The sequence below is a fragment of the Chionomys nivalis genome, chromosome 19 (genome assembly GCF_950005125.1).
Source record: "Chionomys nivalis chromosome 19, mChiNiv1.1, whole genome shotgun sequence".
Classification (NCBI taxonomy): Eukaryota; Metazoa; Chordata; class Mammalia; order Rodentia; family Cricetidae; genus Chionomys; species Chionomys nivalis.
The window spans coordinates 8,367,142-8,382,943 of NC_080104.1; the positions used below are offsets into that span (position 1 = coordinate 8,367,142).

The 15,802-nt window shown below is 47.0% G+C and overlaps 1 protein-coding gene across 3 annotated transcripts in view; it reads left to right on the top strand.

Moving 5' to 3' along the window:
• Positions 1-15,802, top strand: part of Daam2 (dishevelled associated activator of morphogenesis 2) — a 122,443-nt gene that overhangs the window by 58,093 nt on the left and 48,548 nt on the right. For all 3 annotated transcript variants that reach the window (XM_057751328.1, XM_057751330.1, XM_057751329.1), the window contains exon 2: positions 13,583-13,808. In XM_057751328.1, the coding sequence (XP_057607311.1) occupies positions 13,641-13,808 (168 nt within the window). In that variant the 5' untranslated portion in view covers positions 13,583-13,640. The remainder of the gene's footprint in view (positions 1-13,582; positions 13,809-15,802) is intronic.

The window sequence follows — 15,802 nt, forward strand, 5'->3', positions numbered from 1 at the left end:
CTCTGGGGATAGGCCGAGGCTCACACCATGTGGTAAAGAAAGCCCGACTACTCATCCTCTCTCCCTCCCAGCCCATCCTCAGGAAAGAGGCGAGGCATCTGACCCATAACTCTGGAGGAACTGTGAGCCAGCCTGTTAACTCCCTTTCCCCCTTCTCTTGGATCTTCCGCCTGCAGGGTGGGTGCATCTGTCCAGTCTTGTGGGGAGGGCCTACCATTGGTGACTGGGCTTGTGACTTGGCCTTGCTCACTAGGAAATTCAGAAATCTAAAGCCATGGATTCCCAACTGCTTTCTCAGAACCGTGGCAGCTATTCCAGCCTCCACATGTCTGCTTCTTGGATCCATTTCCGCATTGGCCCTGAACTGGAGCAAGAGGAAGAAATGTTCTTGTATGGGCTTCAAAAACCCCCACATCGTGTACTTTATGGAGCTATTGTTGAATTTAATTAGCTGGCTTATTCAAGTTGGCTACTTAGTCAGTGGTCAGTAAACACTGCTGCCTGGGATTTATAGCCAAGCCCTTTCTGATCTACATCACACCCTCCCAGGGGAACTGAACTCCTAGCCTCAAACCTCTCCCACCAGCTCAAGCTTGACAGTTAACTCTTTCATTACCACCGAGTTCATCCCTAAACTTGAGGCCCTTCTGGTAGAGATTCACGAGAGGTGTGTCAGTGAGAAGCACATGGATTTCTGGTGGAGTATACTTGGCTGCAGGCATGGTGCTACCCCCCATGGGCAGTGGAGCCTGGCTGGTTCTCTTTCTGGACCGAGCTTCATCAGGTGTCACTGAGAGATCACAGTGGCAGTGACCTTGCCTATTTTGATATGAATTGTGACGCCTGAAGCACCTAAAGTGGTACATGACTTATAGGAGGGATAAGGATAAATTAAATATGATGATGATGATGATGATGATGATGATGATTTAAGATAGCAAGCTTTGCTTTCCTGAACAAGTTCCTGGCGGGCACTAGTGCTAGTCACTTCGAGATAATCAGATCTACGTGACAACAAAAAGCCGGTAAGCTGTGACTTTAATGGAAGTGGCTGGTTGACTAGGATATCTCTAGAGCTGGCCATGGTACCTCTGCTTTAGACCGGCCTAGACAGAGTTTTCTGTGTTCCAGCTATTTCAGGTTTCTTGAGTTGGAAAGATTCTTCATAAATGAGACTTTCCAGTTTTAAAATTTGGACAACCCTGACCACATCAGGATGAGCCCCTTGTCCTGTTGGCCTCTACCCAGGCCCTGGACCCACGTACAGCTTAGGGCTTATTTGGTTTGGAGTGGAATCCAAGTGTTGCTACTGACTGTACCATGTAGCTGGGGAGGGTTTCATTCACAGTTACAGAGAAGAAGAGGTGAATTGTGGGAAAAGTTGGTATAAATACTGCCACAGAGGATGGCAGAGGCAGGTCAAAACTAAACTCCTGTGTCCAGATGGCCACGTGGTGACTTGGGATGCACTGCCACTGCAGATCCAGCAGAAAAGTATAATGAGAGACAAAAGCTTGGGGACCTAGGCGCCCACGCAAGCAGGTAGCTTGCTGTGCAGTTTGGACCTGAAGCCAAGAAGAAGTGTGAGAAGGAAAGCTCAGAGTGTAAGGTGAGCAGAGCTGCAGCCAGACATGCAACGCTTCCCACACCAGTGCCCGAGGTGCTGTGGCAACAGAGTCATGTCCTCGGTGCCTGAATGCAATGGGACACTCCACACAGGTGAATGCAGAACTGACAAAGAGCACTTGTAAGGGAGACCTGACTGGCTGTCAGCACCAGGTAATCTACAAATACAGAACATGGTGTGTGTGGTGGGGTGGGAGGGTGTAGGAGCTTTGGCCAGCTGGTCAAAATCTGTTTGTAACCCCAGTGTTCTGTGACACTTGACCCAATGGTTTGATTTTTCTGTGCCCTCTCCATCAAACTTAAAACTGGGGTGCTAGGACCTATGTTGAAGAGTTGCTTGGGCTCCCTATGGAGATGAACGCTGAGCAAGTCAGTTGGTAGAGTGCTTGCCCAACCTGCAGGAGACTGTGTCAACCCACGACATGCCATAAAACTAGGTAGAAGAGCACACGCCAGTCATCTCAGAACCTGGGATGCAGAGGTAGAAGGATCGGAAGCTGAAAGTCATCCTCAACTACATAGCAAGTCTGAGGAATGCCTGGGCTATGAGACCTCTGTCTGAGAAAAACCACAGTTTCTTTATATAAGAAAGAAATAACACAGAGGCCGTGCCTGTCGCAGGGTAGCGGAGAACAATTAAGGCACTTCCGTGGTTTTGAACCTTGGGCCTGCCAGACCATCCCCAGAGAGAGGCAAGGGTGGTCTAAAGAGAGAGGAGGGGCAGAGGTCCGGAGGAGTTCCCAGCTGCGTCTGAGATCAGGAAAAGGAGGTTCCTGAGGGATCATTGGATTTGTCTGAGATACAGAGAGGGAGAAAAGCAGACATCCTGGCCCTGAACCTTGTCTGTGCCCCAGCATGCCTACTAAGTGCCAGGCCCACACCAGGCACTATCTAGTTCCTGCTAAACTGTGGAGATGTTGTTCTTGAATGAGGAATGTCCTGACTGAGTGAGAGCAGCAGTGATTCAGGAAGCAGTTGGTCGGCGTGGAGCTGAGTGGTGCCAGGATAGAGGAGGGCACAGGGAAAGCACTGGTAGGAAGACTCACCAGGTGAGAGTCAGCAGAATGGGAAGGGCAGTGGGGAGGGCCTCCCTGTGGAGATGGACCTGTGGGAAGACACTCAAAAGTGGAGGGAGGTTTTCCTTGGGGGTGGGGGCAGGATCCATCATGGGAACAGGCTCTGGGAGGACAGTGTTTGGGTAGAAGTGGGTTCAAGGGAGGCACCGGGTCTGGGGAGCAGAAGCATCTGCAGACAGTAGGGAACATGCATGAAGAGGGGACAGGTCTGAGAGAAGGGCCTTAGGTGGGGTCACAGATGGAGAAATAGGATACCAGAGGTGGGTTTTCTCTGTGGGGTTTCCACGATGGATGGATGGGTCAACATCCCAAGCACTGAGAAAGGGAGACCCTGTCAGTTCGTGGAGAGACTGAGCGCAGAGCTTGCAGACTTGTCGCGGATGAAAAGGGAGTGGTAGAAATGAGATGTTCATGCAGGGCTTGGAGACCGCGGGTGGGGGCTGGGCTCTAGATGAAATGTCAGCCTCTGTGGAGAAACCTACCTCTTACAACATTTGTTCACAAGATGCTGAGGGTTAAGGGGTAACGGAGGGTCATGGAGGAGAGTAGTAGGAGCTCCTGCCATCCGCGCATTCCAGAGGCTGAGGCAGGGGGATTTAGGATCAGTTTAGGGCCAGTCTAGGGAGTTACATAGTATGTTCCAGAACAGGCTGAGCTACAAAGTGACATCTGGTCTCAGAAACTAAAATTAAAAGGGCTGGATAGATGACTCAGTGATTAAAAGCCCTGGCTGCTCTTGCAGAGGACCCAGGAGCTCAATTCTCATTGGGCTTACAGCCTTAGGTATCTCCAGCTCTAGGGGATCTGCTGCCCTCCTCTGGCCTCTGTGGCACTGCATGCATATGGCACACATACAAGCATGCAGGCAAAATATCCATCCACATAAAACAAAACAAATAAAGCAAATAAAAAATAAAAAATCAGATATGAAGTGTTCAGAAATCAAAATGTCCTGAGTTTACCTGGGAATTCTAGGTATGACTTAGGCGCACAAATGTATAAAAGAACATTCCTTTTTGAGGGTCACTTGACATGTCTTGAGAGTGTTTAGCTAAGGTCCACATGCCTTCTAGTGGATACGGGAGAGGAAAATTACCTGGGTTCCTAGGATCTTCCGTGAATCCCTTTCTCTTCTTTGCACACCTGGCTGTTTGAATTTATTCATGAAGAGGGTGCTTTCCCAAGGAATGACGGGTACTAGAGGTGATTCTCTTGGCACTAGAATCTAGATGGAGCAAACATGGTTGTTATAAAAATATAAATGAATACAAAACAAATCAAATACTGTGATTCTCTATGAACTAGGATAGTGTGGGTGGACTGGGGTGACCAGAAAGGCCACTATTTGGCAAAAGTAGGAATACATGGAGAGAGGATAGATGGGGAGCAAAGGGGTGGAGGTTGATATTGGGGATGAGAGGTTGGGACCAGAGACCCCCAGGAGAAGGAGCAGAGCGGTTCTTGACTCTCTTTCAAAGCTAAGCTTTTTCAAGCTTTTATTACTTATCTAACTGTAGAATGATGAAGGACACATAGTCTTTGTGCAGGCTTAATGTATCGCTACTTTAATACCGCATCTTATCATGGACAGTGTTGGGAATCCACTGAACATAGCCATTCATTAGCTCTTATCGAGTTCCTGCCTCAGGGGAGAGGTCTTTGCTCTCCAGTCCTGGAGCAGTAAATGGGTCACTGTGAAGGGAAGCCTGGTTGCTTGCAATGGAGGAGGGAGGCCAGGGAGGGAGGAGAGATCAGGGTGCTGGGGGCCAGTTCTTGAATCTCAGATCAAGGCCGTTGGGTCAGGAAGCCACCCAGATTAAAGTAACGTATCTGCCTCCAGTCCTGCCCATCCAGGGACTGTGGGTAACATTTTTGGAAACATACAGGGAGTGGCTGGCCTGGGCTGCACTTCCTGGGAAATCGTGTCCGAATTGGCCACTGTAGAGACGGGAACGACCAGCTTCATGGTTTTGCAGGACCCAGGGTAAGACAAAAATGTAAGGTTTCTTGTTTTAAACATATTAAGAGTTTTAAGCCAGTGGCAGAAGGGTGCAGATCTAGACTGTACCCAGCTGGCATGCCCTGCAGACCAGATCACTTGGACCTCTCTGGGACCTTGTGTGGTGAGCTGATGCGGCCGGATGGCTGCCTACGGCTGGGGCTCTGAGCCAGGCTGCTGTCTGAAAAGCCAGGTTCTATTCTGAGAGCTGGGATGGAGAGATGGTGAGCAGACTGGACTGACATGCATATTTTAGGTAGTGCCGTGGCTCTGTGGACCCTTCTGCTTTGACCAGTGCTGCCATTTATACCCTCTGATCTCTGCACAGTGGAAAGGTTGTTTCTGAGCTTTGGAATTAGTTTGCATGCTTTCTGACTTCAATCCGGCAAGTTGCCGGTCTTCTCTGAGCCTTCATTTCCTTGTATATAAAAGAAACGTGTCTGGCCTGGGAGCACAGGCTGTGATGCCAGCTCCTATGGAGGCTGGGGCAGGCGGATCATGGGAGCACAGGCCTGTGATCCCAGCTCCTATGGAGGCTGGGGCAGGTGGATCATGGAAGCACAGGCTTGTGATCCCAGCTCCTATGGAGGCTGGGGCAGGTGGATCATGGAAGCACAGGCTTGTGATCCCAGCTCCTATGGAGGCTGGGGCAAGCAAATCGTGCATTTGAGTTAGGCCTGAGTTACACAGTGAGATCAAGTATAGTCGGGGCAACTTATCAAGACCCTGTTTCAGAACTTAATTTCTTTTTTCAGCACTGAAGAGAACTCAGAGGTAGATGTGTACTCAGCTTTGCAAGGCCCCAGGTTTAGTCCACAATGTCTAAAAAGTAAAAGTGGACTTCAAATCATGTTTATGGGATGTTGAGATGATTAAATGCAACCGTAACTAAAAAAGTGGATTTCAGGCTTGGTGGTGCGGGCTGAGGAAGGAGGATACCAAGGTCAAGGCCTGACTGAGCTACAGAGTAAGTTCACAGCCAGCCTGGGTAATGGCGTCTGTCCCAAAATCAACAGTGAAAATGAGACTGGAGAGGGCTGGGTGCTGGCCTGGTGCACTCAACGCTCAGATCTCCAAAAAGGCCAAAAACAGAGGAGGGGAACGAGCTGGGCCAAGAAATAAGGTAGAGAGGGAGAAAGGGACAAGTTGCGTGAACCCAGCCATGCTCTTAATATTCACTAGTATCCTTTGAGAGATGTGTTGGTGTTTTGCTCTGTTTTGTTTGAGGTGTGGAGCTTTGGAACTGTTTAGGATGCATAATTGTCATCAATTTATTTCTTCCATCTCAGGTTCTCAGAAGCAGCTGATTTCCCATAGCAGAGGCAGGGTATGCCCCAGTGTGAGACACACCCAGGAGAGTCCAGATGCATGTGCTGGACACACACTACACATACACACACACCATACACATACACACATACACCACACACACATATATAGCACACATACACACATCACATACGCACCACACACACATACACATACAATATGTATACCACACACACACCATACATACACACTACACACATACCATACCACATATACACCACACCACATATACATCATAATATACCAATATACCACACATGCACATAGATCTACACATCTACTCCATGTGTGCACATATGCCTTCCACACACCACACATATACATAAACTTTCTGAAAGTATACAACAACACACATGCACATAGATCTACACGTCTATTCCATGTATACACATATGCCTTCCACACACCACACATAAACACAAACCATCTAAACACATACAACTACACACACACATTTAATCTTTCAGTATGTACCATAAAAATTTATGCCATCTACACATTTGCATACCACACATGTGCAAATGCTATCTACACACAACACATGTACACGTTGTCTACACACACATGCATATATACTACCTACACACACCACACATGCAAATATACCATCTATACAACAAAACACATTTTCCATACATACACCATCTATACACATTACACATGCATATATACCATCCATATACCATACAGGTACACACACCACATATGCACACATACACCCATCTACACATATCATATATACCATCTATAAATACACACACACCACACAGATGTACACTACAATCACATATTCTATCTACATATATACTCTACATGCATATATAATATATGCATAAACCACACATACTTTGTACATGTGCCATTTACCCACAGGACATAAATATATATAGCATCTAGTGCACCACATACATGCACTATTATGCACATATACCATATACATATACCTTAAAAGCACATTTAACATTCACACATTCCACATCCATATGTCATCTACACATACTCTACATGCACATATACTATTCACATATACCATACAGACCTTGCTATAAAGATGGTGCATGATTGACAGATGAGACTTGTGAACAAGCTGAGGGGGAACTGAAGGATCACCCTGTAGGTGCCATTTTCATTTATCTTCTCGTATGTAAGATCAGCATCTTTCCCTGTCCTTTGATCCCTGCCCTCCCTACTCTGTCTCCAATAGCTGAGGTTCATAACACTCCATGATATTTTGTCATTATTATACAGTGAATCCATCTTGTCAGGTCACTTGTTATTGCAGCACACAGTGTTCTGTGTAGCTCGATAAGACTGATCGTTCCTTTCCTTCTCCAGTAGTGTGGATAGCTTCTCAGCACCAGGAAAACTAGCCAGCAAGGGTGAATCTTCCAGGTCAATACCAGCTGGATTTCTCCACGCGCTATGGCTCACAGGTCTATGTCTTCAGCAATAGGGTCTTCTGTCAAGTTCTAGAGGATAATCAAGAGCACTGGCAATACCTGGTAATGTTGGGGGTCTATGGGGCCTCACCAGCCAACATCTCCAAAAAAGGTAACCCATAATGCTGGGATTTTTAATTGTTAGCCTGTGGTGTCTAGTGGAATTATGACCCTTTTATAGGATAATCCCACTTCATATCTCTGTCTGTGTGTGCACAAATGTTCATATGTTTATAACACACACACTCACACACACACACTCACACACACTCCATACCACTTTTCCAATGGGTTGTTAGTGTTAGTTATTCCTCCTATGTTTCTCCTCTCCTCTACCCACCCATCTCTCAACCCATTTGACTTTTTCCAAGGTCACTGTGAAGTTGATCCAAGACCTCAGAGTCACCAGAACAACTCACAGGAAACAGAGAAGCTCAAGTTAGAAGTTCTGAATCTGTAACATATTTGAGAAAGCCCTGAACTGATCAACTTAGGATATTGGGCAGGAACTCTGAGGTTTGGTGGTTCCGAGCAGATGTGGGTTGGAATCCTCTCTGTGTTGTCAACTGCTGTAGGACCTTCTACCATATCCTGACTCTCTTGGAACCATAGTTTTGTTGTTGCTGTTTGTTCCTTAATCACTTCTTTTCGTGTGGGAGTACAGATATACACACAGATGTCATGCACATGTGTATAGAAGCCAGATGTCAACCTGGAATAGTGTTCCTTAAGGGCTCTACACCCTGCCTTGTGGATTCCTCACTGGTCTGGAGGTGACCAGTTTGACGAGGCAGTGGCCCAATGAGAGCCAGGGCTCTACCTGTCTCCCTGTCTCAGTGTTGGGATTTACAAGTGCAGGCTTCCACACACGGCTTCTCATGTTGGTCCTGGGAAATGGAACTCAGCACATCATACAAGCACATCAAGTGTTTTGTGAACTACCCATCTCTCTAGTCCCTTAATTATGTCTTTCTACTGATACCATTGACCTTGGGTCTACTGGTATAAAATGTATATCCATTCCAGTGCCTTTCATGCCATCAAATCTGAAGTATTAACATTATTCTGTCTTTAATTAAGACCAAGAAATAAATAATGCTGATGGGGGCCTTTGAAGTTCTAGGATGCAAGCTGTGCAGTGTGGAGCGATGAGGGGTCAGGGTCAGGGTTAGAGTGGACCAAATGGGAACAGATTCAAGACATAGGAAGTCCTTCCTGCCTGACTTAGGGTGGAATGTGGGGAGCTGGGATGCTCAGAATAGGGGAGTCCCTTGGGAAACCTTTAGGAAGAGATGGAGCCAGATAGTGAGAAAGATTGGGGGTTGTAGAGTCCTTGGAGATCTTCAGTCAAAGGCAACTGTTACGTTGAGTGATCTAGGTCTCAGAGAGAGGAACACTATGAGATACCATGACCACTGACCCTCAAGTATAGTGACAGAGCTGGGACCAGTCCCATTCTCAGAGTATGGGGAGATTATGATAGTGGGGGTGAGTGGAAGAGACTCTTACAGCTCATAGAAGGTGTTGACCCCATGGCTTTGTGTCCCCACAGGAAGAGGGAAGAATGTGGGGGACAAGATGCTGCAGTACTGGGGAGGCTTCCATGGATAGAAAAATGGGTCATGCTGGGGGCAGGTTCAGCCCCTCTGGCCTGAGCTCAAGTTGCTGGGCTTCTGCTCTTATTTCCCGCTGTTCACTCCCAGCCCTGTGGCTTCTCAATTCTGCTCCTCTCCTTAAAGGGACTTTACAACAACACACTGCTCTGGCCTCCTCACCTTCCCACTCCCTGCCCACACTCAGTCACTGACTTCTGCTTTCCTTTCTTTTTCTTTTTAAATTTCGATTGATTGATTGATTGATTGATTGATTGATTGATTTGGGATGCAATGTTGGGAATTGAACCTGAAGTCTCATAAATGTTAGGCAAGCATTCTACCACTGAACTGTATCCCCAGCTCTATTTGTGGTGTGTCTGTGCACGTGTGCGTGCGTGTATGAGTGTGTGTGTGTGCATGTGTGTGTGTGTGTGCATGTGCATGCACACAGAAGGCAACCGCAGGTATTGCTCACCCACCTTCCTGTCTTTTTGGACACATAACCTCTCACCAGCCTGAGACTTCCCGAGAAGGATGAACTTGCCAGCAAACCAGCAAGCCCCACTTGTCCTCCTGCCTCCTTCTCCCTAGCTCTGGGATCACACAAACAACTATGTCTGACATTTTTTCACATGGATTCTGGGGACTGAAGTGGGGTCCTCGTGCTTGCAAGGGACACCTTTAGCAGCTGAGCCACCTCCCTAGACTCCAGCCCTGGTTTGATTAATGCACAATCATGTGTGTACCTGTGGAGTACAAGGCCACGCGTCCACACAGACTCGTTTTCTGTAAGATCAAATCAGCGTAATTAGCCTATCTATCACCTCAAAACCCCATCAGCTCTTCACTAATAGAGTGAGTTTGGAATGCAAGAAAAGGCCAGTTCCTTAATCTCAATTTCTCAGGTTCTGAAACTAAATCTGGGTGACTTCTAAATTCCAGCAGGCAATTCTTGTAAGACTGGACCTAAGCATCCCATTGGTGGAATGTGTTTCTGGGCAGATCCAGTCTCGTTTGTGGTGGCTCTGAGACCAAAGTCCAACAGCCATGTTGGTCTCTACCTACTGAGAACCCAGGTCCCCGTCACTTTATGTCCATGGCCTTGTTCACCACTCACAGAATGCCTGCGGAAGACTTGGTGATTATGTCAGTATCTCAGAGAAGGCACCTGAGCTCCTAGCTAGGCGATATCCTTAAGGTCACAACCAGCCAGAAAAGCAAAGTCAGGGGTCAAAGTTCAGGATGCCTGACTTCCAGACCTCAGCTCCTGGCACTGCCAGCAAGTGGCTAGAACTAAGAAAGCAGATGGGCAGAGGTATAAGCAGTCTCTGTGCCTATCTCTTCCGAAAAGAAATGTCACGCGAGATAATTTCACAAGGATACCGACCAACCAGAGCAGTAGTGGCTGTGAGCAGCTGGTGTAAACCTGTTCCAGCTTGACTGTCTTAGCTCATATTCCTGATTTGGCAAGGCCTGGTAGGGGTGGGAGAGCAGAGAATGCTGAGGAGATACAAGAAGATACAAGAAGTTGAGGGGTGAAGGCAAGAAGAGAGGGCCACAAGTCCTCTGGGCATCAGTCTGACCCTCGTAGAGTTCCACCATGCTCCTAGCCTGGCCTCATTGCCTCCGCGTCTGGAAGCTTCTTTATGTCTCTCTACTCAACCCAAGAGGTCTTGCTCTGCAGCTCCTTTGGATTCACAAGGTTGGTGAGGCAGAGGGAACTAGCTTCAGATTCTTCACCATTACCCATCTGCCCTCAGATTGGAGCCTGACAAAGCCTGACACTCAGGCACTAGGACCTTGTCTCACCCACTCTGGGGCTTAACATTGGCCGTGATCAGCTTGGCAGAATCTAGAACTACCAGAGGCAACTCTCCGGGCTTGTCTGTGAGGGAGTCTCTCGATTAGGCTGATTGAGGTGCAATCTGTTCCCCAGGCTGTAGTCCCAGACTGCATAAAAAGAAGAAAACAAGCTAGGTGCTAGCTCCCTCCTGTGTCACTGACTACAGACGTAATGTAGCCAGCTGCCGAGCACTCCTGTATTCCACGTCTTTCCCATCATGAGGGACTATACCCCCAAAATTCCTTAAGTTGCTTCTGCCAGGAATTTTGTCCCAACAAAGACAGAGTAACAAGCACCACTCGGCTTGGTCACCAGTTGCCAAATCCCATAGAAAACCTCAGAGATCCCTCCTGGAGCATCTGAAGTCTCTGTCACTATGGCCCAGGATAACAACTCCTCCATCCCAGCCCTACAATTCGGCTCTTACTCCTTGAAAAGGTTCCCGGTTGCTTGTCATCTGCTAGTGCAGAGCAGTTTCAATCGATATTTCCTGGCCACTTAGTAAAAGACCCTGTCTCCTGATTTTCCGAGAACAGAGGGAATGGCTAAGTTGGCAGACCTATGGACTGAGCACCTGCTGAGACAAGGCTTTGTTACCTATAGAAAGGAAGGTCACCAGAGAGGTGGGGATGCAGCCTCTGCCTTCAAGGTGCCTCAGATATGCAGGAGGGCCGGTGTTTAATCAAGAAAAGAAGCACTGTCACATGGCTCTTTCAAACTGCTTTATTTAAGGCTCGTTTGTACCTATTCAAAAACCTACCACACAATCTATAAAGAAAGATAAAAATGGAATCATTTTTTAAAAGTCCTAGAATGGCAATTAAAATGGGTTGTAATTTAAATGAGAGCTGATACAGTTTCACAACTAATAGCTAAATTGTTAGGAGTCCTAGAGAAAAGGGCTATTCTCTAGAAAGTTCCAGGGCACACATGTGCCATGTTTGCCTTCTTTATTTCACTGTAAGATTCTAGAGCTTGGTTCAAAGGAATGCTTCAGTGTTAGTATAGCAAGTTCACAGGGCTACAGCAAAAACTTCTCACATTGCTGCACAGGGAAGGGGCTGGCAATGAAGAGTCACATGGGTATAGAGTTCGCTGGCTGATGGACCATGCCCCAGGTGTGGGCGAGGAGTGTGCAGGCATCTGGAGATGTAGGCGTCTGGAGATATGGCTGTTAGAGTCACATGGGTACGGAGTTCACTCGCTGATGGACCATGCCCCAGGTGTGGGCAAGGAGTGTGCGGGCATCTGGAGATGTGGCTGTTATCTTGTTGGGAATACATGCTCGGCCCTGTCAGTATTTTCGGCAATGGTGTAGTGACAGCTGTGGGTATGTCTTTATGTGGTAATAATCCAGACCAAGGAGAGAAAAGCTAAGTACCAAGACTCAAAAATAACTCAACAACTCCACCAAATGAAGTAAAGATTGGCAAGATGCTTACCAGGTAAAGGTGATTGCCACCAAACCTGGCAATTGGAGTGGATTCCTGGAATGCACATGGCGGGAGGAGAGAACAGAGTCCCATCAGTTCCTCTGACTTCTGCACGTGCATCACGGTATGCAAATGTTTGTGAGTGAGCATGCACACACGACACACGCATACAGAGCAAACAAATGAATCCTGCATCTATATTTAGATAATGAGGCTCTGTGTGTAAGATGGTGGGGAGATGACCTGAGAAAGACTGAATATGTGAATCTTGTTAGTCTCCTCGTTAAATCCACTCAGCTCATCTGAGGTGCATTAGGGACCAGAGGTGGAGGATGGATCTGCCCTGAAGAGGTCTGTGTGCCAATGGCTTAGCTTAAGCATGGCAACCATGGTGGGAGTCAGTGCTCCTCCTCCAGCTGGCACCTTTCTCAGCGAGGTTTCCCCAGGGGCAAGCTAATGAATTAACCCCTTCTGTTCCAATCCACCAGTCAGTCCCAGTTCCTGGTCAGAGTAGTGTCCTCTGTTCTTGGTGGGTATGAAAAGCATATCTGACACCATCCCAAAGGGCAGCCTCATCTGACCTGGGCTTTAATCTTCCAACTCTTCTCATGCGAGGGCACTGGCCTCCTTCAAGGCAGATGGGTGAGCCATTGCCTTGTGGATATGCTGTCCTACTTGAATCTGAGTACAAGAGAATGGGTGAGAGCTACGAAGGCTCTTTCCATCCTCGCTCCTCTGGAGGCTTATGCCTCAGGATTTGAGTCCTCTAATTAACTCGGAGTTCTTCCAACACCTGTCTTCTACCCTCCCCTCCCATCGCCTTTAAAGCCATCTCTCCCCAAGCCTGAAATGGATCAGATCAATGAACTTTGGTGTATGTTGATCCTCCAGGGGCAGGGAACTCCTAGAATAGCCTCATCACAGGTATGGGAAACATCAGATAGACACCAACTCTGACCACCTGAAGGTCCCAGATTGTGACTGCTATCCTCTTCATGTCTCCAGGGACAAAGAAAGGGAATGGGGAAATGTCCACATCAGCATACACCTGCGAGTCTGCTGAGGGCAGATGAGCAACTCCAGGTGAAAGAAGACAGAAGAAGCAGAGTCTGAGAGAGGGGACAGGCCTTTGATAGTGAGCCGATGGCCCCCAAAAGTCTCCATGACAATAGTTCTGAAGGCAGAGTGGCCTCTGTCCCTACCTTTCTCATATCCACCTGTTCTCTCTGTCCTGTTACCTAGATTGTGCCAATGAGGACCTAAGGCATCTGCCTGCTGACCATCCCAGCCTGCGGTGACCATGGCTCTGAGCAAGAGGAGTCACCATGGCCTGGGCTTCCTTTGCTGCTTTGGAGGCAATGACCTCCCTGAGATCGACCTCCGGGACAACCACCCGTTACAGTATCTGGAGTTCTCTGGTCCCATGCCGAACCCAGAGGAACTCAACGTCCGCTTTGCAGAGCTGGTGGTCAGTGAGGGAGGGGTGGAGAGGGTGCTGATGCTGGGGAGTGGGTGAATAGACAGCAAAGAAGGGAGAGGACAGGAGTCTGAGTGCCGAGTTCTCCCCTCCATAAAGCTCTTCTCAGGGGTGAGGCAGTGCTTCCCAGAGCACCTTCGCTGTAGAGGAAACAGACCCTCGCTGAGGCACACATCACGAACTGGCCCGCAGGACAAGGGATCTGCCTCAGTTCCCTTTGACTCTGGGTCATCTTGTGCTGGACCAGCCTGGCTGCCGTTAAAGGGGTCAGGTTGTGAAAAAAGTGTTGGTGGAGCGTTGGTGCTGCGTCCCGCCACCCGGCTAGCTTTACCCGAAATAGTTACATGGACACTGTATTCTTTTAAACACTGCCTGGCCCATTAGTTATAACCTCTTATTGGCTAGCTCTTACATATTGATCTAACCCATTTCTAATATTCTGTGTAGCACCACAAGCTGGCTTACCAGGAAAGATCTTAACCTGCGTCTGTCTGGAGTGGGAGAATCATGGCGACTCACTGACTCGGCTTCTTTCTCCCAGCATTCTGTTCTGTTTACTCCACTCACCTAAGGGTTGGCCTATCAAATGGGCCTAGGCAGTTTCTTTATTAATTAACCAATGAAAGCAACAGATTAGAAAGAAATCACTCCCACATCATTTCCCCTTTTTCTGTTTAAACAAAAAAAGAAGGCTTTCATTTTAACATAGTACAATTACATATAGCAAAACAGTTATAAAGCAAGAATAACAGTTATAATATTTATATCTATTTTCTTTTATCATAACTAAGGAAAACTATAACTATCTATTCATTCTTCAACTCCATCAAAGACTCCAGAAGGATATAATATTACCTAAGCAAACAAGAAATCCAAACCTCTAGAAATGACAGAGACATCTCACTGCTTGTACAGTCACCCAAAGTTCTTTTGTACTGTTGGGGCATCCGTCTTCGGCCTACAGGCCCATAGTTTCCAGCAGACATTTCCATAAAGCAGGAAATTCCAAAGACAGTTCAGTCACTTTCTGCTGAGTCCTGCAGAATGTCTCACAGACTCTTTCATGAATCAGGAACCCCGAAAGACCATCTCACCTTTAGGCAAGTTCAGCAGTCCTCTCTCTGCGGGTTCCTTGTGTCCAGTTTATGCAACAGTCCAGGCAAGAGCAGTTTCTTGCCCAAATGGCTATCAAACTCCGTAAGGATCCTCTTCTATGCCCATCTTCCTCTTGAAGTAGCTGGTGCTGCCAGGAGCAGAAGTGTCACATTGTCATGAAAAGCGCTAAGTTATTAAAATATTTTAAATGCCATATTCTGCAGTCTTTGAAAGATATGAAGAATGCCTGTCTAACTGAAATATATCTCTATATATCTAGAAAACCTAACTAACATGACTACAAATTTGACTATTATAGATGATTATCTATTAACCTATATTTCTTAATTATACATTACATTTTTAAATGAACTACATAATCACAATACCTTAATCAAGATTAGAAATATGCATATACATATAACAAAATTGACATTAAAATCCATACCAATGCAAATTATTCATACCTATATCATATCCCCCTTTAAATGTAAAAGAACGTTTATAAACCATATTTGGGAACATGGGCACAGTTTTTTCTCTCCAAACTGCTTCCTGCTGAATGGGAGGCGTCGTTAATTAGGTCTTTCATGGTATAACCTGTGTGCCGGGGTCATCTCAGTTGGCAGTTGAATGAAGTAATTTTTTGAGGGTGTTTACAGCAACCTTTCAGGAGGGCGTGGTCTATCATACCATACTGGGATAGACGCAATCCACAGGGTCTCATCCTCTGTGAAAACAAAAGAAGACCCTCTCCAAAGCATCATATCCTTAGACCCAAATTCTGAAGTCATACCCTCATGATATCCGTTCTGGTTACACTTGGCAGCCCATATAATGAAATGTCTCTCTGTACTTAGCTTCTTCACAGTCAAAAATTTTAAAGAAAA